The 26,827-nt window shown below is 46.0% G+C and overlaps 1 protein-coding gene across 2 annotated transcripts; it reads left to right on the top strand.

Annotated features, from left to right (window-relative positions):
• The first annotated feature begins 649 nt into the window (after positions 1-649).
• LOC120904054 (neurogenic protein big brain-like) lies at positions 650-25,965 on the top strand. Of its 2 annotated transcripts, none has more exons than XM_040313777.1 (6): positions 650-1,255; positions 4,414-4,580; positions 5,931-6,057; positions 23,938-24,145; positions 24,222-25,060; positions 25,141-25,306. In XM_040313777.1, the coding sequence occupies exons 1-6, from the start codon at positions 1,071-1,073 to the stop codon at positions 25,151-25,153; spliced, it is 1,539 nt and encodes a 512-aa protein (XP_040169711.1). In that variant the 5' UTR covers positions 650-1,070; the 3' UTR covers positions 25,154-25,306. The 2 variants fall into 2 exon arrangements, with proteins under 2 accessions (XP_040169711.1, XP_040169710.1); XM_040313776.1 differs by having other exon boundaries at positions 651-1,255; positions 25,190-25,965.
• The last annotated feature ends 862 nt before the right edge of the window (positions 25,966-26,827 follow it).

The raw sequence follows: 26,827 nt of genomic DNA, 5'->3' as shown, positions 1-26,827 counted from the left end.
CGTATCAGTTTCTCGAAAAAATAATACATCCCCATCTTTAAGATATCATTGCCTCTCACCCATCAACAGCTTAACGACAACGGCCACACCACGAACGGGGGAAAGGAGTGTTGAAAGCCGGGGGAAATGTTTACACAGCACAAGAAGGCGCATCAGATACGCAATTTTCTTCCGTACTACGGTAGGCCCCACCATAAATCATCGATTGCATGCCGAATTTCCCGAATCTCGTACACGTCCAGCGCCTGCGGCCGCTTTGGAGGGAATTCCAGCTGGGAGTACAAGCATAAAAGTGACCTATTCTATCATGAAGCAATTAAAATATTGACGCCATAAATAAAACTCTCACGTATCGCGCGCCACGCACCGGAGGGACAGCCGAAAACAGGGAGCGCATCCTGGGGTGTGTGTACCTTGGCTGTAGGTCAGGAAATTCCCTGCCTACCCGCGTGGAATCCCCTCCGTACTTTCCCTTCGCCGCATCGCGGGCGTAGATGTACCAAAGCCGGGAAAGCATAAGCCCTGTATGCTCGGAGGAGCTGCTGCACGAAGCAGCGCACACTTCGGGCCGTGTTCGGGCCGCTCCGAACCTTTTTGTGTTTGCTCGCGCGACTCTGCGGAGCATCAGCCGCATCAGCAGCAACAGCAGCAACGGCAGCATGTTTGATGTTTGCTCCGGCCAACCGGCATCTCTCGAGCGCACCACACCATTTCGGATGATCATAACACGCAACGCAGCGACCGTGAACGCACGTGTTTTTCGTACAGTTTGGTTCGCTCCTTGTCCGCTCCGTGGATGTTGTGTGTTGATCAGTATCTAGAGTGACTTCAGTACATCGATATCAAGCAATGGTAGTGTTTGTGAGATTTTAAGTGGCTGTTTTGCTGTGTTTAATTATTGGAAGAAACAAATGAGTATTCTCAGCAGTGATTAAACATTATTTATGTGATTGAAGTTAAAGTGTAGACAAATCACTTAGTGTTTTCTACAAACTACTAACGTACTAAAGCAGTGACATTAGTGGCGTTTTTTCTGAAAGTGCTTCACCGTACCAAGTGCTCTGGTTGCAATGAATCAATCGACGACTTCGGAGGAGTCGCACTGTCACATAATGGATAAGAACATCGATTTCCATATCGTTCAGCTGTTCGAGCGGCTGGAAACGCTCCGGAAGGATCCGGGCCCGAAGCTATCCCTCTCCGTGCAGGGACGTGCCAACATGCACAAGGAGCTGCGTACGCTGGAGCTTTGGAGGTGCGTATTACACAGACCATTCGTTGAAAGCTCGACAACAAACAATTCCCGTACCAACCCGGTTTTCCATCATCCGTTCAAATTCTAACTACATCCTACTCCCGATTCTCGTAAAGCACATTCAAAGAATCAATTATATTCCTCCCGACTGTGCGGGGCGGAGGCGGTATGAAAACGGAAAACGTCGCTAATTAATCACTTGTATAGGCAATTATCATTTCCGCCCATCCGGAACGGCGATCTCCCCCCACTGCAGGGCTAAGGTGCAGTCAAGTGTTATTGTCTACTGGTTGGCTTGTGTTTTGGTGTGTTTTTTTCCTCCTCCACTGGGCGCCTCTCGGGCTTAATTCTGGCATTTCTTTAATGCCAGTGAGACGCTTGACTGAATCGGTGACTCGCCTTGGGGCTAGGCGATAGCTTAAGTGTGAGCTACCGAAATGGTGGATAGTTGGTCTTTGATAGTGCTGGAACATGCACACTTTTAAACTATTTCCCTGCTACACCCTCAAGACGGACAGCATACCATCGTTCGGCTTGTGGTTGTTGTTATGATAGGTCTATTAAAATTTAATTTCACTCTCTATGATCGATGGCACGAGGCGGTCGATGGCCCAAGATAAAACTCGACGGTAGGGATTAATTGAAAGGAATAAAATAGAGCAGTTATTTCTTTCCACTTCAGCGATGATAATTTGAGATGTCTCAAAACAGAGCGCGTTTTGTCGAAGCCGGGGGTAATGTAACCAAAATAGCCCATTTAAAATTGTAAACAAACTTAAGTTCAAGTAATGATCGTTCATCACCTTCTTTCAGGTAATTTATAAAAAGGAATAGATCTACAAACTGTTTTTTGTTAAAGTCCAGCAACTAGACAATTTGCTTCAGTTTAAAAGATATTTATTTTTGCTTTTTAATGTTTACGATGTGCTGAGCTTTGAAAGCAAAGTGAATGAATGGTTTTATTCAACCAGTTGAAGTCCAAATGTATAACGTCAATGTATCTTTATAGGGTTTATGACATTTGAATTTAATAAGTCATTTGATTCCATTGGTTGATTAGTCTCAACAAATCATTCGTAAATTATGCTTAAATGATAACGAAGTAGTATTTGATTAGTTAAATAATGTATTAATTGATAAATGATTAGTAAGAGCTTTAACAGAATATTGCTGAAAACTATAATTTGCCTTAAACAGTCCTTAGTTGTCCTTCCATAAAACAAAACTATACATCTGAATAAAAAAACAACCGTACAACACACACATTTACCAGATAAATGCCTATAAGTACCACGATTTCTTACAAAACCAAAACCCACGAATAGAAATACGAAAATCAATCAACAAAACAAAAAAACCTTCATTTCCGTTTTCAATAAATCTTTAATTACAAAAAAAAAAACTAAATCCTGCACACATCTTCAATACTACCACAAAAAAACTGTCCTCAAAAAACGATCTTCTTTCGTTAACAACCAAACTCGCAGCGTCCCCATATCGTCGCTGCCTTTACGGTCTGAAAACGGACGCGCAATCGCGTGTACACGTCGCGCGCATGTTTCGCGCCCGTCCACAGAGCTCAACCGCGGCAAGCGAAAACATCTGCATCGTAAAACGTGCATCGCGTCGTTTGAATGCTTCATCTTTCTTGTTTTCAAACTGCTTTTTTTTTGTTTTTTGGTTCGAAACACTGTGACATGAAAAACTCTCAACAAAGCATCCCAAAAAAAAGTGGCCCTCCAAAATCGGTTTCGGTTTTGTTTTTGAGTGATGGCGTTTGGTGAACGGAAAGAGTCAAAAGCAAAGAACACGTAAACCTACAGAAGAAAATTCATAACACACACCCCAAACCAACACAAAATGCATGACGGATGTGTAACAAATGTGTATGACGCGTACCGTGGCCCACGAGGAAGGGGATTGAGCGAGGAGACAGGGTTGTTGGCGAAAATGGTTAAAGGATATCTTAAAATAGCTCCAAACGGCTCCAGGCCCGGATGGGTGACCACTGGCGGGAAGAAAGGAAGGTAGTTAAGACCGTTAACATGACAAAAACGTAAACCTTAGAAAAACGTTACACATACACAGACACGCAGAGGGACTAGCTCACTCTCTGCCCGATCCTCATACTGCACGATCGCCAAATTCCACTCGAAAGCAAATGATGTGTCGTTTCGATGAACGGCTGCTGCCATACGTGCTGACCTTGGGATGTCGATTTTTTTTTGGGTTTGAAATTCACTCAAAAGACCTTCTCCCCCACCGGATGACGGCTGCATGAAAATTGGCTAAATGCTATCGAATAAACTGCGCGAAAAGCAGCCTACACCCACCCTGTCAGCGCCGGTCCCGATCGGTTGCATCCAGGCAGGCCTGGTTGGGATTCGACAATTTATTGCAACCATAAAACAGTGTGTATGAGTGTCCGTGTTTTCTCGCCCCGTAAATTCCCGACTGCAACGAGGATCGCCTTTTCGCAGCTTGGGCGAAAGAAAATATTGCATGTTTGGCTATCATCGTCAGAATTAATGATCGTCCACAATAATAAGGGACATCATCATCACCACGTCGTACACGTCGTCGTTGGTTGGTTTGTTTAAACAGTGTGACAGCGGTTGATCGATGCTATTGCTACTGCTACGGCTGCACCGTACCCTATACCGGTTTGTTCGTTTGCGTTTGCTCCTTTTGGTTGTTCTTGCAAGGGAAATAAAATTTATCATCATCCTTCCATCCGCCGACGAGCGATGGGATGAACATCTGGGCGACAATCTCAGATGATAATGGAGATCCTGCGCCGAAGGACGACCAATACCGTCTTCCAGGTATTTGTCTTTGGGTCGTTGGGTAAAAGCCTGGTAGCAAGCGCGTGTGTGTGTTTTCCCTCGAAGAAGCAACAAGCAAACAACGGGGACGAACGGGACAAGAATAGGGACGGCCAACACAGGCACCCACAGACACAGAGCTTCTTGTAGAACAAGCTTGTTTTCGCTACTCCGACCATAACGCCGATAGTCACCATAAGCCGCGGCAAGGCAAGACCTCCCCGAGTCGTTCGCCGGGTGCCAGATAAGAAGAATGCAAATGTTGCCGCCCGTATGCGTGTGTATGTGCTAAACTGCCGTTCTACCAAATTTTCTCTCCTCTCTCCCTTCCAGATCGGTCACGTCCGAGTGTTTGGCTTCATTCTTCTACGTGTTTGTCGTGTGCGGTGCAGCTGCCGGTGCGGGCGTTGGAGCGAGCGTCTCCTCCCTGCTGCTGGCCACCTCGCTCGCTTCCGGCCTGATCGTCATCGTGCTGACGCAGTGCTTTCTGCACGTCTCAGGTAAGTTTGGAGGATACTGTTTTAAACCGTTTTATAGATGTAGGGCTTTCCCGGCTGAAGCTACGATTGCCGTTAGGCGTGAGACTTTTCCACCAGGTACAGAGGATGTGGGGCTTAGGTCAATAAAATAATTCCAAGCATTTTTAAACAAGGCAATTGGAACCTTAAAATTACGCGCCAATGGTAAGCTGGTTCTGTAGCGTGAGAATCAGCAACATGTAAGGGAATGGTCCATAAAGCTGCCAAAACTAATAGTAAGCTCGCTTTTACACACAACTACCCATTATAAAAGCATGTTACGTTTACTTTACATTTCCATTTTTTCCCCCTTAAATAAATACTATCCATACTCCCATCGAAAAATGCAAGGTTCGAATGTTTATCTAGGCGGAAATTTTCCCATTTTTTAATTGTGCTCGTCCGCTCGTCCTGCTCGGTTGTAATTTATTAATTTACTCTCACCCACATCGTGGTGGTTCGCACCGCCAAGGCTCGTGACCATTTCCCACAGCTGTGTCACTGGCAGAAGGATCACGATAGAAATGGGAAATTTATGAGCCTCCCTAGTGAGGTGGTTGCAGTAATTACAAGAGCGCCAGCGAGCGAAAGCCAAAGACAAATTGGGCCAAATCGAACCAAAAAAAAAGGAAAGATGTAAAGGAACAATATTTATCCTACAATATTTTATCGATTTTACGTGCATTCGTTGTTGCTTCAATTGCACTCCGTACCACACTGAACCGTGCAGTGTATAATTATCGTTTTCCTGTCCTGGCGGTATCTCCGTTTCGGCTTGTTTATCGGTAAATAATATCTTCATCTGATCCTGCTACCCGGCCGCACAGTGGCCAGAGTTCTTGGTATGAGAGAACGAGTCAGTGAAATAAGCACAAAACCTTCCATTCCCTGATATCGATCGATACTGCATGAACCAGAGAGTTACCTACAGTGTATCTAAGCATCGCAAGAATGAGGCCAGCAAGAGAACGCGCGCGCGTGCGTTTGCTGCCAGCGACAGACTGGGGCATCGTAATGGCATCGGCTGAATTCATTACGGGCCAGCCGTTGGAGCCGCTGCCGATTATGCCACGGGGCCGGCCGGGCAGCTGCACGGGTTGGCACGCGTGGCGAAGACGGCACCGTGCATTCATAAATGTGCATGCTCAAATCAACAAGTGCAGGGCGGCATCCTTTCGGAGTTGCACTGGACCGGCACCGGCTGACCGGATGTAATGGTGTACTTAAATGCGATCTCACTGCCGTTCACTGAACTGTCTCCAACCCCAAAACTTACATATGTGTGTGTGTTTTTTTTCTTCCTCTCGTTTTCTTCTCCTACCCTTCCTGCAGGCGCACATATAAATCCAGCTGTCACCATGGCCCTGGCGGTGACACGAAAGATATCGGCTCTGCGGGCCATCCTCTACATTACGGCCCAGTGCGGTGGATCGATCGCCGGTGCAGCCATGCTTTATGGGTAAGTGGACGGTTTTCGTAGAAGTTGCAATGGAACCGCATCGCAGTTCTTGATTTTAAGTTGATTTTAGTTTTAGAACACTTTAAATGTGTTACAAACAACAGTGTAAGCTCAATTACTTCTCGAGAAATGTAATAGTTAAACGATTTAATGAGGTTGCACGAGCAGGTGGGGAAGAATAGCATATTAAAAAGGATTAAAAACGTCATAAAAACAAAACAGCACATATCTCCACAAGTGATCAAGGTCAAGGCCTCCCGAAAGTGAGACCTCAAACTGACCTAATGCATCGTAGCCAAACGCTTTCCCCCTCGTCCAATAAATGCTACATAAATGCTGTTGCCCACCGCCGTAGATTTGGGCTTCAGTTTCGTCCCTCCATTCCACACCGGAAGAGCTTCTTTTTAGCTCTTTGCCAAAGTGAAAAAAACCTCATCACTTACGAAACAAACGTCCCTTACTCTTCCTAGCCCCAGGTGTTGCGGGAAGTGGTTTGCTAACAACAGAAGAAACAAAAAAAATCCCAACCTCTTTTTTGCCTACCGAGCTGCGGGAAGTCACCCTATCCCCCTGTTTTCCCGGGTGGGCTGCACCACATGCTCCTTATTTACGCCGCAACAACCGAGCGTCGCCAGCCAGCCACTGGAAATAGAACGGACAGCGGGAAATAGAACCAAGAAGCATCAAATGATGAGGAACCCCTTTCGCTCCGTTTGCGCTACAGCACGTGGCTCCCCAAAACGCGAGAAGCGAGTTGGGCGCCGCCGTGTGCACGGAACCGGAGCGAAAGCGATACCCGCGCCCGGGCCCGGTGTTTTTGTGACTGTGTGTTTGTGTGTGTGTGCGAGCGTACGGCGGGCATATATAACCTCAATTTTGTGCCGACCAGAGCCTGTTGCTGATGATAATTTATGGATGATAAACGCCGTGCTCTCGGGGCAGGTGCTCCGGCTGCCAAGACCAGCGTCGCGTTGCGTTCGCCACAGTCCGACTGCGGCTCGTGCCAATCGTCTGCTTTTTGGGTGGGGTGGGCGCACCTTTCAATGGCAAGCTTCCCGACCAGCTCGCTATCCCTCAAGTGCCGTGGTGGTCGAGTTTGAGCGAGCAATAGCGAAAACAGCCATACGGGACGGATAAGGGTAGGGATTCTCGCGTGAATTGAATGAGTAAAAAAGCACAACAAACTGGGGAGGCCGAGGGGGGGATAAAAGAGGGAGCCGAGCGAGTTGTGTCATTCCAGAGCGCGCTTGGGGGCATCTCGCTGACGCCATGGGTTGGGTTTGCCTTTGGTGTGTACGTCAAGGCGGGCTGCTCGATAATGATGATGATAACAGTGCGGTGCACAGGGAAGCATATGGGTTGAGTTGAAGTTTTGCAGCGATCTTCTGACGCTGGAAGCGAACGTTTGTTTGCTGGGGGTCTCCGCCCGAGCTGTCTTTGAATTGAGTTGAGTGGCGGGAGCTCTGTGATGTGATCTAAATTCCATGCGTTTTGTGCCGCTTATTCCCGGGGAGTTTAAAAGTTGATGAACCGGAAGGATTTGTCCTTAAATCTCACAGCACATATGCCTCCAGTGGCAGGGTAAATGCACGTGATTCGATGGCCTACATCCTTATGGCCTGATGTCCAACAGTGCAGTCGGGGCGACCGGCTGCTCAGCGCCACAGTTGTTGCAGGAAACAGGATGTGTTGCACAGAGTGACGGTTCGATTTGATTTGTTCCAACCAAGGTGCACCGAGCGAACAACGAACGGAAGTCCTGCAGCAGTCCTTACAGCCGCATATACATTGTAGCTATTCTACGGCCGGACGTCTTAGGACCCAAGAGCCGTGAGATGTTTTCTGCCCTGTGCCATCTGCGCACATCCTGCAAAGGCTCTCAAGGCGTTATTAGTTTTTTGTCTTTTCATCAACAATTCTTTCCCAGGGCTACGGCTACGGCCTTAAGCGTGTTTGTGTGAGCCTCGCAGCATGTTGTAGGAGTCGCTCAAGATGTCGAGGATTCAGAGGTGCTTGTTGTGATGCAAGCAGCAAAAAGTGGCCGGTGGGAAACTCAATCATTGAGTGTTAGGTTTTTTTCTTCTTTCGAATACATCTTTCTTCATGAGAAAATAATTCTTAAAAAGAAAATCATTCTTCGGGTTCTCTTTATACCCTAAACATTTGGTAGACTTCAACGTTTCCTAGTAAAGACGAATTTGAGAGATTACTGCATCACCTAAATCACATCGGCAAAAAAGAACGCCTCGGTTACCCAATTTTTGGACCCAACTTTTCCATTCTTCGATGCAAAACACCCAAAAGTGCAGGCCTTGTAACGCCAAGGCACGGTAAAACTGGCAGCTGTTTCTGTTGTTGTGCCACTTTTGCTCACTTCGCAGTCATTTGCGGTTGCTGTTTTGTCGTGTTGTTTTGTTGTGCAGCCCGGAACGCTCGCCCGGACCATGCGGCGCGCTTGGAGTGGGTCTCCCCGGGTGGCACAACGTGCGTGCTTCGATTATGATGCCGATGTGTTCTTGCTGTTTGTGTGTGTACGCTCTTCATTCCTGTGTCCATCCGGTGTTTCGGTGTGCGTCCTTGGCAGGACCACGTCGGGGCTGCTGGCGAAAACGTCTTCAAGATGCACCCGGGACAGTGATGAATTGCTTTCATGCGTGTGCCCGAAGCTGTGCACAGACGGCATACAATGTCTCCTGCTTCGCTGTGGGATGCCAGCGAGAAGACGTTCTGTACATGATGATGCGTGCGCTGCACAGTGCACGGAAGGGAGAATCAATCCCTCAATCCCTGGACTTGCTCAATGTGGCTTCGATTGATGTCGGAAAACAAATATGTCAAATTAAGAGGAGCGTAGACAAAACCGTTCGTAGATTGATGGTGACACAGTGGCAATGATTGACCACCGGTTTTGGTTTGTAGCTCGAACCGGTTGTTAGAACATCGTCTTCAAAAAGCCAGTCACGATGAGTGTTTGATGTTGAAGTTGATTAAACATTTCATAATGATTGATTAAGTTCATTTGCTAAGTTTTCTTAATAAATTGTTGTCCTTTACGTTCGTGTCACAAATGTAAGTTTTCTAAAATTCTAACAGCAGATATCTGCCGAAAACACAATAGTATTATCATTTGAATATCTCTATAGCAACCTTCAGAGACTCGTGGGTCATAAAATGACATTTCCATAAGCAATTCAAGCAGATATACGGGCGCAACATTGAACCAGTGTGGCGTTGTTGATCCTTTCGTTCCAATTCTATGCGCGTTGATCTCTTTCATCAATAAACCCGAACCAACATGCATATGTCATTTGTACAGCTGATTATTCAATCTGCATCCAGTAATCCCATAACCACAATAGATGCAAATGCAACCCTGCAGCACAGGGTGAATTTACTTTTATTGCATTCGCAGATGGACCCAGGAATTGGCCTGCCAGTCGTAATTTGGCGCAAGGCAGCTTTGTCGCGGGAAGGGTTTTAGGGATCTGCTCCGATTGCAATTGGCTCGATCGCGATGGGACAGCTTTACCCGATCGGTTTCGTTTGCTCGAACCTTCTAACCAATGTACGATCGAGTGTTCTATTCTGCTCGGAATCCTTTCACGGCTTTTGTCAATAGTGATGAGGACGACAAGCGTACTGCGTACTGTCGCACTCGCCAGTTGCAATCTGAGGGCTATGCAATTGAGCGCAATCCGTTTATAGCTCTAGCTCTGTGAAGAGAGAAAGGACATAGACCCGGACAATTAAACAATAGCGTAGTGGTTGCCAATCAACCGATTCCCGGTGCGTACATTCTATTCGTACCACACCAGCTGGTTTTCTAGGTTCTGCCATGTTTCCCCCTTTCATGCCCTTATGCAGAATTGCATCTACTGTCCGACGGGCGCAGGATGGTAGAACAAAAGTGAAACGGCAAAGAAAGGACAGTGGAAAGGATTAAATGCCATGGCAAAAGGGTTTGTACGGGAACGGAACCGCAAGGATCTGTCAGAAAGGATGGGAAATCCCTGGGAAAGCTGTGTTTTTTGACAAGGATATGCGCGCATGTGGAAAGCGAACAAAAGGCGAAGATGATTACGAAATACGGTTTTGTATATGTGTCTGTATGTGTTTGAAGCAACGTAATCTCTTCCCACCCTCAAGGAACGGGATCTTCGCAAGACGACAGCGCAAGACGCGAAGCCCCTTACAGATCGGAAGAACGTTTGCTCGATCTTCGTGGCATTGTCCAGATGGTGTCAGATTTCGCTCGATCTCACCGTTCGCGTGGTTTCTTGACAGGAACAGGAATCAGAACCCGAGTTCCCAGATTCCGGCACTGCTGTGCGAATGATGTGCAACAGTTTGCCGATGGTGGATTGGTGTTGCCTTAGACCGGCTTGCCGCTCGCAAACGTCCCGCTCCGTTCCGTTTGTAATTCTCATGCGCAGGAGGACGGCTCTGGGACGCCATGCGTGGCCAAATGTGCCGTTCGTTGCAGTGTGTTTCAATCTGTTGCATCTTCTGGGATTGGTTTCTCGTTGTCTTCTGGACCACAAATGCTCTTTTGTTCCCGTCCAGCGCGCTTGGTGCCGTTTACTTCTTGAACCGTGAACAGATCAAACCCGATCCTTGCCTGTTGCATTTGCCAGGCACACGAACGAACATCTTCGGAGGAAACAGCTGCCCCTGTCCTAGTGATTCTGTTGCTTGGTTTCGCCCTTCGCTCCCTACGCCTCTCAAACGCCACACGCCACTCTGATTCTGCTGCTGCTTCTTTTCTATCGCCTGGCGTTCTGGTTGGTTTTTGTTATTGAATAGAAATGCAAGAAATCTTTTTTTTTTTTTTGATGGAAAAATGCATCGCAATGCCAACAGAGGTTTCGGCAGGACAGTCAATAGAAAGCGCCAAAACCTTAAGAATGGCACGAAAGATCACGCGTGACGTCTCAGGGATCGCTGTATCATCGCTGCTGGATGCGTCCTTCTTAAAGCCCACAACACAATAGGAACACCAACCCGGGGGAACGGGGATTGTTTACGGTTGTTCTCTTTAATGCTAAAGGAACTGTTCGGCAGACCCGGCCGGAACTGCTGAAGGGGAATATCGAACGACGTTGACGACGTAATACGTTCTATTTTCCCGTTCCTGGGCATTTAAATCGCTTAGCGTAAGACGTAAGGAAAAAAGGGGCCGAGCAAAGGTGACCTTGTGCTCAATTCGGTGTGAAAAGTAAACAGTAGGACCCTACGTACGACTTCTATAAAATGGATACGGCAGCAGGACAGCACAATGTACATACACGTATCCTTTCTTCCCGAAATGTTTTGGCGCCGAGACCATTCAATATCCTCTCTCGCTCGGCGATCTTCGACGATGGATGATGCGGCACGAATGCAATTCTGCGCGCATGCTTAGTGTCCCTACGGCATAGACAGACAGGAGCCTGTCCGAAGGATGAACCGGGACGCTTTTGTTTGTCTTGTGGCTTTGTTGGCAACACGGTATGTTTGCTGGGAGTTGGTGGAATTGGCGCCAAATCGAACGTACATCGAAACCACATTAATAACACATTAATTCGCCCAATGCACACATATGAGATGGAAGGAGGATGCAGCAGAAGAATGTAGAGCAAAGCATCTGATGATAAAGATTAATGAATGAATGAGAGGCTCTGTTTGTTATAGGGAGCTAAAATCTATTTGTTTATCGTTACACAGAATTCGAAATGGATCTGGCGTTGATGTTTAAATTCGTGCCTTCAGCATAATCCGATCAAAAGGTGTCAGTTTAGAGCTAATCCTGGACCTTAACGCTTCCGGTTCGGTGTTAATCTTTTAAATCTGACATTGAAACCTCATGGCTTACTGTTGCTGCAGAAATGTTGATGATTTCTTGGCTCATTGCTTGAGTTTGCTACAAGAGCAACTTTTGGAGCTGCATGGAAAATTTGAACCTCATTTTCATTGCTCATTTCTCAACAAATCTCCCCATCACTTTCGCTGTTCATCATGCCAGTGATATCACCTTTTAACAGCGCTAATAAAACGCCCTGCTAACGATGCATTAACGACACAACAACGCTCTTTGTTCTTGCACGATATGGCAATGTGTATTCCCAGTTCAAGGGAATGCTGTGCAACAAAAAAGACAGCAAACACACACACACAAAACTGTGCCGTGCGCCGTTTCTCATTCGTGGAAACGCAAATAAAATCTCACTACATGGCATCAGGTTTTCCCAGCAGTGTCGTAGCCGCAGCATCAAGTCACGCATGAATATCCTGCCAAAATTAACTCGGCATGTTTTCGGCACGGTCCCCCGGTTGCTCGACCAGACACAAAGAGTTTTCGGCGAAAAATCACATCTCCGACGACGAGATGTGTTCGTTTGTTCGTCTGTTTTGGGTAGTGAGAATGGGGAAAAAGAGCAAAAAATCGGGACAGGAAAATTGTCTGCTTTTGGAGTGCCATTTGTAATGGCGGAGCGTGCAGTCCCTTAGCGTTTAGTGGTTTTTTCGTCGAGCTCAAGGTTAATAACCGTTTACGAAGATAATTGTGTTTTCTAAAAATAAGTTTACTATTGAAGTATGCGTATCAATTTTTAGAAAGCAATGCACTTGAGTTTTTCTATCTTTAGTATCAAAGAATTGTGAGAAGATAAGGGTTTGTGAAGTCAAAATTATACGTTATAGTGACTGAACGGCAACGAGTCCTTATAACTTATAGGTCCAAAATCTATTGAATCTATAATTTCTTGACAAATTTCTTGAAACGATGTATTGTCCAAAAGTGTGTAACGCAAATTATTCAACACATCTTTGAAAGATGCCATATGCCAATTACCATATGCTATCATAAAGCCTTCAAAGTCTAGCAAGATGCTTAATTTCATCAAATGTACAAGATATAACCCATTCATATTGAACGGAAGCAGACTCTTTAGCAATAGACTGCTGCTAGGATGCATCAATCTCCTGCAGAAGAAAAGGAAGCTTCTTAAGCAGCTCTTTATGCGTTTTTTCTTTCTTATAATTTGTCTACCTCCGCTCATCGAACCAGCTGATGCCAAGTAATGTTGAAAAAGATCGAACAAAACATGCACTCGCACACACTCAGACATCCCATACCATCGGAATGCACTGCACCAGAAGCGAAGATGATCTAGATTGATATGTGCGCGTGGCTCTGGGTGTCTTCTTGGATATCATTAGCAGCTACGGCAGATCATCCGGTCGGATGTCGCTACGGCGGGGCTGGCTTTTGGGTGTGGAGTGTAGTGAGCATCTTAAAGATGAAATACAACGGCCCCATGGCAACGGGCGATGGCTCGGGAGTGAAAGATCCTGAACTATTAATAAATATTTCCTGGCACGGGGAATAACAGTGCTGAGGGGTTGGAGGACGATGATGAAGAAGAGTATCTTCGTACGAAAGGGTTTGGAAGAAGCAGCACTAAGAGCCGGAAAACCTCCGACCCTTTTTTACCGTTTACAGTTCAGTTTTTTTCGGGATAAGATTTTCGCTTCCCCTAACCGAAGGAGCATAAGGCTTCGCCATTCATTGCTTTTACTTGGCACCGGGGAGGACCGAGATAAAGAGCCGAAGAAAGTTGCAGCGTGTGTGTGTGTGGTGTGGGCATGTGAAAGGTTAAGCTGCATCGTTTATGAGTTTCCTTTCATGCAGCAGGATGAAGGTGATCATCTGCTGTCAGTGCAAGCCGTGGGTTAGGATATACAAAACGAGCATTCAAGCAAAAAGAGTTCACCGGAGAAAGACAAATCGTCTACTGGTTGTATGAAAGGGTACGTTTTTTTTTCATTTTAATTCCCTTACTTTTCTTTTGCCTGGGGGGCGGGAGTTAATACCAAATGCATTGCTGAGGTATGCAACCCATCGCTTTCATCGTTTGCGGTCATGAAATTTAAGAGACTAATTTTGAGCTAACCCTTAGCTTAGGGGATCCAACACACACTCATATGAAAAAGCTGCTGACGTCAAGCCCGACGCTGGCAGCGGATTTCGTGTAAGTTGGACAGTTTTTTTTAAAGCCAGTTGAAAAGGCATAAATAATGCGATACAACGCGCCCTGGTAGCAGCATCTGTCGGGGTATATGTAGTGTGTTTGCCGGGTCGCTGTTGGAATGCTGTGACGCTCGCTGCCAACTGTGTCTCTGGTCTCTGGCGGGAAGGAAAGAACATTGCGCTACATTTGGTAGGTTTCAATTTAATTTTCCAAAAAACTCTCAAATTCCATCATCGCATTGGAGTGTGTCATGGGACCATGAAGTGTATGTGTTGCATGATTTATGCCTTACTTGGCTTAGGCCATCTTTGCTCCGGATGCTTGGGACGACATAGTTTTTGTCCAGTTTTTTTGGTGTACATTTAATTAAAGTAATGGAATCTTAATTCATCATTGTTAAAACAAATGTCATCGAAGCCAGATTTATGCTCTTACTTAGATATTTGTTTTAAAGGCACGAAATTAATAGTTTTTGGTAAAATGGTATGAAAAGTAAGAATTTTATAATTTTGAATAGTTGATGCTCTAATTTGATCTTGAAATAGTGATTTTCAATTGTTGTTTTTCCTTTCTGAAAGGAAAATTCATATCAACATATTTCCAACTCACTATCCAACTTCTTACTAAGTTACTTCCTCTCTTCCGGATATCCTAACAGAATTGTACAAATATTTCAATTTCTAATTCTTGGATCTTAAATCTCAGCATCTTGTATGATAAAATGAAAACTGACCTCTGTTCTGAAAATCCTAAGAACAACATTTTCAACATGTTCCATTCCTGGTGTTGCTTAATATTTAGAAACAAAAGGATGAAGGATAATACATTATAAACCATCATCATTATTATATAATAACAAAAACATTGAATCAATTTTTTCATTATAAACTCAAAGCATAACATCCAAGACATTTACCAAATGTCAGGTTGTTCCGCTAACAGCAACATCCTTTTTCCTGTGCTGTACCACACGCAAAACACCGGGTTCGAACGGGCCGCTTACAGCTTCCACCTGGCATTCAAACCAGGATGGGACCGAGCAGTGTGCCACCATCGGAATGAGATCTTGGTCTTTATGTGTGTATGTGTGTCTGTTTTTTCCGTTTGTATAGAATCTTCTACTTGAAAAGAAATGCAAAATATTCATAAAAAACATGGTGCACGGTGTGGTCCTCTAGCACCAGGTGCTGCGTGCAACAGGAGGACCATCATACCGATGGTGGGCCAAAAAAGGTTATCAACGAAGCGAAGCGGAGAGTGTTTTTGTCTGATGTATGGAAGTATGTCAAAAACTGGAAGGAAGAGAGCAACAAAAAAACAAGGAACGCACACACACAGAGTTTGTTTAATAGGAGAAAGCGGAAATAGGCGCCGAACAAGTTGCTCCATTGCCCAAGCGGCCCAAGCGTGCCGTACCGGAAAACACCCGGAAGCGGCTCATCCGGTAGCCGGTCGTGCGACAGAGCACAGAGAGTAATCCAACACCATTCATCTTCCTGCCTTGGAACGACGAACAGATATCCGGACGTGCAGTGTGCAGTGTGTGTATCGGGATGCAAGGCAAGGCGGAACCGCTTTCGCGAAACACGTGAAGATCCTCGCCCGCAAAGACGCGAGACGAGGTGCAAAGTAAGGCCCTCCTTAGCCTCTCGTGAGGATCGCCCGTATCAGAACGTTCACGATGATGATGATGATGATGAGGCTGATGATGAACGATATTCTGAAAAGTAAATAACATGAGAAGGGAGTTGGAAGTACCCGCTGGGAGGTGGCAGCAAACAAACCACCGTAAGCAACAACGTAAGAACCTCACTTAATCCTTGACGAGGAGAAGCAGTTCGTTGGCAGGTCCAGGAAAGCACGTGTGTATGTGCTGCTGCTACTGCTGCTGCTGTGGCTGCTTTTCTGCACGATGGTCAACGTGAATGACACGAGGACAGTCCGCGCTGCTGAAGGGTGGAGCAGGTCCAATCCGCTAAAGTGAAATGTGTCCGGCCACGTTTTGACACGGGTCCATCGTCCGTGGCCGGATGTTGATAGCAAGCGAAAATGGTTCCGGTTTGGTTTGCTTTTTTTGTTGCTTCTCTTCATTCCTTCTGATGACACCTGCACGACCTCTGTCCACACGCTTTATTCCACCTTTTTTTTGTGTCTCCCACTTTCCGCTCCGGCCCTCCTTTGCCACAATTTTATTCGTGAAAAGATGGAAAAACAAACGTAATGGAATGAAGGAATCGCTTGCGTGGAGGAAGTGCGCGCGTGTGTGTGTGAGCTTCATTTTTTGGTCCTTCCATACTGGACCGACTGGAAGACGAGTGTAAAAATGCAAACCCGAAAATGTAATGTAATTATCTCGTGGTACGTTTTCGGGCATCGTTTTCGGACGGGATCGGGTTGAGTGTCTCCACCCGGCAGGGGACCGGTAATAATCATCATAACTGAATGTTAATGCGGTACCGCTGCTTCCTGCGCTCGATCGAGATGCACCTTACGGGAGGGAAGGGAGTACATGATCGTGATGCATTAAGGGTGCGTGCCGGCAGTCCGATCTAATGGAGGAAAAGCACTTTCTTTCGCTCATAATCATTAGCACAGCCGGTACTGCAAGGTGGCACTGCATGTTCGAATGCACTTGCCAAGGGACGATGGGCCAGGGGATGGCCGTTCTAAGAGCGGAGGGATATTACGGAGGGAGGGAGTGCGAGGTTGCGGTTGAGAAGACTGTCTATCATGTTTAATTTTGTAAAAGTGTAACCACGCGACCGCGCATGCACGTTGCTGCGGCTGATGATATCTTCGCTTTAGCACTAAAAAGCATCTTATCATGTATCTTGATTAATAAGGGAATTTTCGGGCGAATGAATTTGAATTGGGTTTATGCATCATTTCTTTGAAGCTTTTGCAGGGCATTTGATGTCACAGTTGCTTTGCATTTTTCGTAATTTATAGTGGCACGCAGAAGGTGTAAGATACAGCTGCATGCTAGGGTGATAAAATTTTATGCATTTTACTCCAATTAGTTTAATGTATTCGCTCATCTACCTTCACACAAAATCGATCACAAATATTTAATTTTGATTCGAGTCTAAGTTATCATTCATAGAGTGATAAGACCATCTGCTCTAATGGAAAACAGACAAATCTATTCCGGAAAGAGTCTTCATACATGTTCAACCCATCTCGCGCATTGGACGGGGTGTATTCTGCTTACTAACATTTTTTATGTTAATACATAGCTGAAAAATCGTTAAATTCAAATGTAATTCTTAATAATACATGTGATACGTTTTTTTTTTTAAATTTAAAATAGACTGTTGTCTTCTGTCTGCACAAGCTCTCTAAAATTGTCTCAGCAGTAGGAGAAAATTGGTTTTGGAGTTTCATACTTTTAGGCGCTTTACTTCCTTCCCACCGTACAATCTTGAGATGATGTTTGTGGTCTTTTAGCTAACTTCAATCTCATTTAACAGTACAAAATTAGTGAATCTCTATTCATTTACTACAATCTGCCAGATTTTTGCAAAAAAAGAACACTGAAAAAAAGTCGGTCACACTATTTTTAACAAACCGCAGAAATACAGCCACCCATTATTCAGTCCATTTCTTGGTGATACATATTCCACCTGCACTCCGGTGCAGTGCAGCGATAAGTGTGAAGCCCGCCAGTAGACGCAAGAAAAAAGGCAACGCCAGCACTCACATGGCAACGACCTCAATTCGCAGCGCGCGTTTTTTCGAGCGGAACCGGCTTCCGCAAACCAGCGCTGTGACGAAAGCTGCCGCCGGTGCCGGTACTCCAGAATTTCGGAAGAATTATGTAGCTTGATGAAAATATTTGTATGCACAGCGTTCTCCTCTTGCTGTTCGTTGTCGTTTGTTTTTTTTTTCACCTTTGCGGGGCGGAAAATGGCATCCCGAAAAACAATGGGCATCTCCGGATGTTGCTGAGAAACGGGGTCGCCCTTGGGCTCGCAGGAAAGACGGGAGGTGGGAGGGTGAAGCAAAACCGCCACACCCCAATGCACCCTAACGAGGCTTGCGGCCAGGCCGAAGAAAGTGCAGCGTGCTGGAAAGTGCACGTGCATGTGTGCTGCGAATGCATACAATGCCGACTTCCTTCGGGGCGGTGCATTCTGGTGAGAGATATCAGCAAAATAACAAGAAGCAGGAGAAGAAACCCAACCACACCCCCTGCTACCGACACACGTTACACACGTTGGTGTTGTTCCTTTTTATGCGAGTATGTGTATACATGTTTTGCTTGCAAAGCAACTCACTTTTATCGGGCCGGAGTGGATTCGAACACGAAAAAACGAATCACAACGAGTGCCACTTGAGCCTCCTGCCTGCATCATTTGAAGCGGGGCGGCGAAAAACATGCATGAGCAATCCGGAAGTATAGAATATCACTTCCATCGGTTAGCAACCTCGAGTCCAGGGCACGATCGTTTGTCATGCCGGGGGCTTTGCTGATGGCTCTTTATGAATATGATGGGACATTTGCAGTGCAAGAGGCAAAACGCATAATTATGTGCACGCAGCGATGCCTCCTGAACCGCGCTCGAGTGTCAACTGACAGACGCAACTGGAGAAGGATGCTCTGCCGTGCCCTGATTTGTCACCCGAGAGGGGCTCGCGGGAGACACTGACGTCTCCATGCCTCCTCGAACGTGGACGAGTGGATGAAGGGAGAACATATTTTTAATAATAAAGAACCCACTCGAGAAAAATGCCTCTTTGTAGCGCTCCCCCTTCTTCGTTGCGGAACGCTGCAGCATCGCTCGTTCCCCTCGTTTTTGTTGCGGCACGTCTTCGAAGTCTTCCACGTGCTGACGGAGAGGCACGATGCACCCGTATGAATGCATTTCACGTGCGAACTGATGAACTGAAGATGCCGATTCCGGATGAAGACGGGGAGAATCCATCAATATGTTTCAATATCAGATCGGGCCGATCGCGATGCACCGTTGTTTGTGTGGAAACCGTGTGGGGAGCGCTGTATGGTGTTTGTTTTCGACGGATAGGATCATTTAAAAGATCTCAAAATAAACAAGCTCACTAAGGTGTCCTTGATGGCTGGTGGCAGACAGACGATGGGGGTTCTTCGTTGCTTGACGATGGAGTAGGTCATGCTTATTTATCTTTGCGTGATGATCGAGTGACGACGACGAGTGAGGCCGTGAAAGTGCCTCAGAGGTGTTTAAAGTACACATCGCTGGTATTGTAAACTATTCACAGTTTGAACGATATTGGACAATGGATAAGGAGATGTTGTTTATAAGTTGTTTATGTTGTTCCAATTCGGTCTTGTATCATATTCGTCTATGTGGTGATGAGCTACCGGTCCTGTCAGCTTTCAAATCTTAATGCGGTTCATGTTTGGATATTCCGTTTATGCTCTTCATTTATGTAACGTAATCCAAATTAATCTTTTCCATGTGCTGATGATCAAATATTCTATTCTTATTGTATTTTTTTACTTGAATAATATATTGTTACGTTTTAAAGTAAAAGTTACCGATCAATCTTCAACTGCTCAGTGTCAAAAATATAAGTAATATACATGGTAAATATCATCGCTCATTAACTCATTACATTATTCCCTCGAAACTTTGAGTTATGATTTATCATGCTCTTCTTTTGAACACATTTTTCAAGCAATTATTTTCTTATTAAAAATATGTATGGGAAAAAAGAACGGTGAACCTCGCAAACGAGCACCGTTAGCCTTCTCTGTCAAGGACACGAAGGTCGGTTTTATGATCCATCACCATAACCGAAACGACACCACGCCAACAAGGCAGTCCAAAATTTGCCCTTGCACGCATATTTTATGTTTAATATATCCCATTAAACCCCGAATAAGTTCACTGAACTTTGCTTCGTTGCATCGTTCGCATTGCGTTTGCCTCCTGTACCTTTATTCACTGTTTCTCGTTCACATCGATTGTTTACACCGCAAAGCATAATTAGACGAAAAGATGCAAATGAATGGGCACCGAACGGTGGAATCAAGTAAAAGTTTAATGAAATTCTTATCAATTTGCTACCAATGGGCTGTGGTGGGGACGGAAGCAGCGGAGACTTTCGTGTGCCGTTTGGGCAGTAATTTGTGGTGTCCAGTTGCCAGTTTGGTGCTGCTCGTTCGCTTCGCCGCTTAATTGTTACTGCCAAAAGGGAAGGATGCTTTATCGCCCATCCGTACGCTCTTCTCTTCCTATTGTTTATTGTTACGTTCTCATCCTTTTTGTTGTTTTGTTCTTGCTTTTTCCTTGCTGTAAGGAAAGTGGAAAAACCCCGCACCCGTACCTGGAAGCTATTTTTTCCCACGGGCCAACCAACACAAACACGAAAGCGGTCCATCATCCGTCAGCTGCAATTTTGCATTAAAATTTGTAGCAGCATCAGAGCCAACAATCAATTTGCATATTTTGCGCGTCACAAAACTTTGCAACCACCGCCACACCGCTGACGGGATCAATTTTCCCTGGGATCCGCGCACTTCGGGACCGTCGTACAACAGTGAGGACATGTGTATTTTGTATGCACTATGCGGGATGAATTTCCCGTTCCCGTAGGGTGTGGGTTTGCAATTGTTAAATTTTATTGCTAATTTATGCGTCCCGGTGACCGTTTTTGCCTAGTGCGGGAGCGATGCAGATTTGGCTGTCGGGGTTTTTCAACGATGCAGTCGTTGATTGCACGAATTTGGCACGACCGAAACCAACACCGTACGAAAACGGTGTTCCCGGGCGGTGGTTTTGTTTCAATTAAGTCATTTTGGAGCGGTTGCAAACAAATTGTGAGAAAGGAAGAACGCTTGCCATGCTCCTGCCGATAATAGCATTAGAGGCAGCGGATGCTTTCCTCACGTTCTCTATTTGAAAGCAAGGACAGAAAGGAAATGGTTGTTGTTGGTTGATTTATTCCGGATCGTGCCTAAGCGTGCATTCAGACACAGCGCCAACGACGGGTTGACGTTTTTGATGTGATCGGGCCGGAGGGTTGGTTTGAGTTTTCTTCCCGGCGCCGGAAGATCGACACTCGGGACGTGATTCGAAACGCAAACGTTGGCATTGTTGGCTTGTTGTCGCTGATTCCGTCTTTCTTCTCACAAGAACGTCACAAATATCGACATTTGGCTGGAAATGCTGGTCGTGCTGCAAGTGAGCGTCTCTTCTGCATCCCACCCTATGCTTCATTGCCACTTGTTTAATCGACCTGTGTGTAGTTTGGGTCATCAAAAAAACAGTCCAACAGTTCCATCCAGCCAGAACAAAAGAGCGCCAGATTAACACCCATCCCTCACATCCTTGTATGCTTTCCCCGTGCGCCGGATGGCACTGCATTCACAAAAGTACACCCAAAATGCACCAAAAATGTTCCTCGATCCTAACGATGACCATAAATCTCGCGCGAAAACAAGTGCCAAAGTGGAGGATGATAATTTTTTATGCCCTCCGAAGGTCGTCCTTGCTGATTAACGGAAGCCAAACAATAGACACCATAACACGCACTTCGAGTGTATTTTCCGGCTCAGGGGTGCACCGTTCGCCTATTTTTCCAATGGAAATGATACACTTTTCCACCCAAAATAAAGCACACAAAGCAAATAGTTCCTCCCCTTGTTGGGTTTTTGGGTTTATCCTTTCCCAACCCAACGAATAATGGTGCGAGAGAGCTCGTGTTAGCGTTTGTGTGCCATATGCAAATAAATAATAACCACAATCACCCGTGGGCGCAACTCGTGTCCTCATTGGAAGGTTGTTATTGTTGCTGCGAGGCTTGCAGAGGGACGGTACTTGTTCGATTGGCTTAGCCACACTGGATTGGACTCGAACGAGGAAGTGATTGTCGTCGAGTGAATAACATCTGCATATGCCAACAATTATGCACTTCCGAAAGAGGCAGTCGCAACGGGAAAGGATTGCAAGGAACGCTTCGTGGCAGATGTGAAGATGTCGGTTGCGGTTAGGCGGTGACGATGGTGTGAAGAAAGTGCCCCCGTACCCAAGCCAGCGGAAGCAAGCTAACGAATCAATTATCTTCCGACCACTTCAAGTCATCGACAGACGTTGACGTTGAGGAGGAGTGAAATTGGACCGGGTCTGAAGAAAGGATGATGCCTTGCTGAGACATTTCGAGATGAAGAGAAGCGAAAATAATTCGTCCAACAAAACGTTCCACTTTGGGCAATTACAATCAATTCGAGCCCGAACATTGAGTTGATTGTGATCGTAAAAGTTTCAGCGGTTTTAAAATTTATTGCACCGTTGCAAAATTGTCGACCGATTGGCCAATGTTTGTGCTGCACTTCCTGCTAGATGGTCCATTCCGTGGGCAAAAACATGAGAAACGAATGCACACCGTCCTTGTGGTAATGCGCACTAGTCCCTAGACCCTAGATTGGTCGTAAGTATGAAAAAAAAAAACTGTTACAAACTGCTTTGACCTGCAAACCCAATGCGCCCTGTGTTTTTTTGTATGAAGGGGGAAATAAAGGTTCATGCCGGCGCGGTGTAGCGCCCCTTATGCTCTCTCGCGCCCTTGCTTGTTCCGAACATGCGGAGGTCACAGAAAAACAAACAACTGTTCGCACAGCCCCGCTTCTCCCGTGGCCAATTTCACCTCGTCAATGCGCATTGGAAAGCCAACCCTCCTGTGTTGCGGTTAGCTCTATAGACTCTCCCTTGCTGGATGCTGCAAGTGGAAGGACGTGGAAAGACCTGGCATGATCACAGATTACGAGAGTGTCGAGCTAGTGCAGTGTGGTGTTTAAACTGTCTCTCCTTCTCCCCGCACATGTATCAATTACACAGCGATGAACTTTAAAATCCACTTGCTATCCCTGGAGAATATCCTTCTTTCCAACAGCAAAAAAAACCTCAGCTCGCCAATTGCATAACCGGCGGAAGTGCCTTCTTCACCTTCTGCCAATCCGGAACTGGTTTTCAAACCCCTCGGGTTAGTTGTTTTTTTTTTAGAGCACACTTTTCGCACCACTCGACCCTTTCGCGTTGTCCAAACCAGAAAAAAAAGGGATGGTCACGCACAATAGAGTCTAAAATTGCGATAAAAAATACCCTCCAATGGTGGATGGACCCCTGTCGCCGTCGATTGGCTTAATGTGCAATGAATTTTAAGGTTGCGCAGTGTTGTAATTGAATTAAATTCCACTTGTTGTCGCTCCCACAACTGTCCAAAGGAGGGAGAGCCACGCAAAAAACACGCCAAACCGGATATCGGGAACGATTTATCAAACTTTTCATCGGAACATCAGTGGCAAGTGAAGCGCACAGTGAACCACGTGTACAGTGATGGATGAATGGGCAGTATTTGTGTGTGTGTGGTTTCTTTGCCGCCGCTGATGACAGTTGTTTGAGAATGGTTTGAATAGAATGGCTAATTGTGCCGTATGGTGAATAAAAAAAAAGTGAAAGCGAACAGGTTGATACAGTAGCTAAAAAATGAAACTCATTGCTTCATTTGATTCTTGTCGAATCGAATCACTCCCTATTTTGCCACAAGATACAATGACTCCTGTGCTTCCGGTTTGTCGTATTGATCCTTCTTAGCCATTGTTCATGGAAAATTGGGCGCGATGAATAAGTGATCGCTTGATTATCGTTTGATCTTGCAATATGCAAATCATCCCCGGATGAGACGGCAATTCCCGGCTTAGCCCGTAGCATTTACCTTCTCAATCTCTTCAATGAACCGTGCAACCCTCCAAAGTACATTTCTTCACCGAGCGTTTCCTCTAATCCTTAAATATCCTTATTAGATTCGTAAGCAAAAACTGAAATAATTTCCCCTAGGCCACTTTGATGCTAATATCCTTTTATCTTGTTGTATCTCTCCCTTGCAACAGTGTAACAGTTCCGGGTTACCAAGGCAATCTACAGGCAGCTGTTTCGCACAGCGCTCAGCTAGCACCCTGGGAGCGGTTCGGGGTCGAGTTCATCCTCACCTTCATCGTCGTGCTGGCGTACCTCATTTCGACCTGTTCCTTCAAGAAGTATTTCGGATCGTCCGCGATCGTCATCGGTGCGGCGTACAGTGCGTGCAGCTTCGTATCGGTAAGAGTCTTATCTTTTACACTATAATAATGTTCTAAACAAACTTGATATACTAATAAGAGATGCTTCTTTGCAGATGCCCTACCTGAATCCAGCCCGTTCCCTGGGTCCCTCGTTTGTGCTGAACAAATGGGACAACCACTGGGTGTACTGGATTGGGCCGTTCTTTGGCGGCATCATTGCCGGTCTGATCCATCAGTTTGTGTTTACGCCGAAACCGAAATCCAAGAGCAAATCGAAGAGCGGCAACAGCTCAAGCATCTCCGCCGTAGCTGCCGAGGAGCCGAACAACTACACGGTGGATGTGAGCAAGATGGCCGCGGCGCAGGGTGTCGTCGGGAAGTTCCAAAACGCCCGGCACCACAGTGGAACGCTGCCGTCGCGCTTCTGCCACAGCATGTACGCGAGCAGCGATCAGCCGACGATCAAGATTGAACCGCTAGATCCGATCTACGGCGCTGCCAGCAAGTCCATGTTTGGGAAGAGTCCGCAAATGTCCCGCTCGAACTTGAATCGCTCGCAGTCGGTGTACGCTAAGAGCAATACGGCACTGCATCAGGAGATTCCGGCTACCGTAGCGGCCACGGCTACCCTGCGCCCGGGCATGCTGGTCCCGGCGCAGAGCCTATATCCGCTGCGAGTGTCTCAGCAGCAGCAGCAGCAGCAACAGCAACCACACGTGCACACGCAAAACCAGAACGTACAGAATCAGCTGCATCAGCGCTCGGAAAGCATCTACGGTATGCGTAGTGCCGTGCGGCAGCAGCAACAGTTGGCCGACCATCTTTCTCAGCAGCTTGCCCCACGGCCAAGCCACTCGGAAGCGGGCCAGACCGGCTTTCAGCCCATCTACTCCGTGCGGAACAATCCCGCCTGCTCGACCGATGGTTTGCGCGATGTCCACGAACAGGCTGGGTAAGTGTGTAGAGGCGCACGAACCGTCCACAACACCACGCAACACCTCACTCACGTACTGTTCTTTCTCTAACGCTTAGTTCCCTTTTCTGAACCTCTTCTTCCCCCCTCTCACGAAAACACGTGCAGCTGCGATAAGGTAATCAACACGCTCGCCCGCACCGACCGGCCGGAATCGGTGTACGCCGCAACGCGCCGCATCCACTCGACACACTCGGACGACAGCTCGTACGGGTCGTACCACGGCAATGGGCAGGGTAATACGCCACCCACTCGCAACGATCCGCACCAGCAGCACGGTGGACCTGGTCCGTACGGTGGAGCTTCCCTGCTGCATCCCGCGTCCAGCTCACGCACGCTGCCCCATCCGCACGGACATCGGGGCATGATCCTGCACGATCCCAACATGCCACCGCCGCCGCCACCGCTCATGAGCTGTAGCTAAGCGGGGAGCGCACGCTCCACACCACCACCACCACCACCAAATGAACCCGTAGCCGTTAAGAGTGTAGAGTTTTTTGCGTGTTTGCGTGTGTACTGCGTTTATACGAAATAGTGATCCTATTAGACTGTAAGCATGTTATTTATAAAGCAGAACTAAGCCACAAGACAGGCTCCCTCTCCTCCCTACCTTGTAGATTGTAGTAATTTATGGCCAGCTTGAAAGGATGTCACATTGCTGTTGTGATGAGCTGTGGGAAGGTGAAGACTGAGCAAATATAAGCGAACGTAGCGAACGCAAAACGAATCGAGCAAAACCGTTGTAATTGAGAAGAATTTCTATGTTTTGTGTACTTATGGTGAATAAAATATAATCCTGGTTAAAGAAACGATGATGGCTTTTCTTGATTTATCAATTGTGATTGGTGAATTTGGTCAATGGTGTTGTTGCACATCCGGGAGGTCTAGGCTGATTATACGACATGCATGATGATTCATTATTATCAGTATCAAAGCGATAATGAATGAAAACAAGGTCTAAAATTATTAAAACACTGATTTTGGGCCAAATTGAGTCAGAATTGAGTCAGAATTTGAAAATACCGCAATATCGCTGACAGTGATGCTCCAAGATTGCATACTTGTAGGCGTTTAAGACAATTGGATCGTACTGTATAACAGTTCGACAGATGGTGAAGTAGAACAGTGAAACGCGGTAATTTAAAAACGTATTAGAATCAATTTATGATTTATAATAAATGAGATTGAACTAGTGAGACTGGCATATGTGAAAAAAGCCACTATGCAGATGTTGTGAATTATACAACCATGTCTCGTATATGAATTAATTTTACTCCCTCATATGATCTCCAAATGTTCGAAATTTATACTAAGGTCATTTTAGATGATTTAAGTACTTTTAGCTAATTTATTTATTTTAATAGAAACTTGTAAAAACGATAAGAAATCAGAATATCAAAAACCATACACAATTTCAAATATTTTAATCTCGTTTTTATTATCTTTTGATAGCGAAATATGACGTAATTGTAGTGTGTGATCATTCGTTACTTTCATATTTTAGTAAACATCACTAGCTACCTAGATTCCGTTTATCAATCATATCCGTACTTACTTCATCTGTCTAGATAAAGGGAAACACTTCACAATTAACGACATTTACATTTTTCCCCAAAGATATGTGTCGGCCTACCGTTCAGTCATGCCGTTCATACATTGGCTTAAGAACATTATTTTCAATTCATATGCCAAATAGTCATCTTTGCTTCGAGAGAACGGTTAAGATGGGAATCGCCTCAACTTCCA

This window comes from Anopheles arabiensis, chromosome 3, assembly GCF_016920715.1.
Source record: "Anopheles arabiensis isolate DONGOLA chromosome 3, AaraD3, whole genome shotgun sequence".
Classification (NCBI taxonomy): domain Eukaryota; kingdom Metazoa; phylum Arthropoda; class Insecta; order Diptera; family Culicidae; genus Anopheles; species Anopheles arabiensis.
This window is presented reverse-complemented; position numbering and strand designations above follow the sequence as displayed.

What these genes read in the sequence shown, in the direction of transcription:
- LOC120904054 (XM_040313776.1), top strand. Translation starts at nt 1,071, where the DNA reads ATGAATCAATCGACGACTTCGGAGGAGTCGCACTGTCACATAATGGAT. An exon ending in GTGCTTTCTGCACGTCTCAG is followed by an intron (nt 4,581 to 5,930) that starts GTAAGTTTGGAG and finishes CCCTTCCTGCAG; the next exon opens with GCGCACATATAAATCCAGCT. An exon ending in GTGCGTGCAGCTTCGTATCG is followed by an intron (nt 24,146 to 24,221) that starts GTAAGAGTCTTA and finishes GCTTCTTTGCAG; the next exon opens with ATGCCCTACCTGAATCCAGC.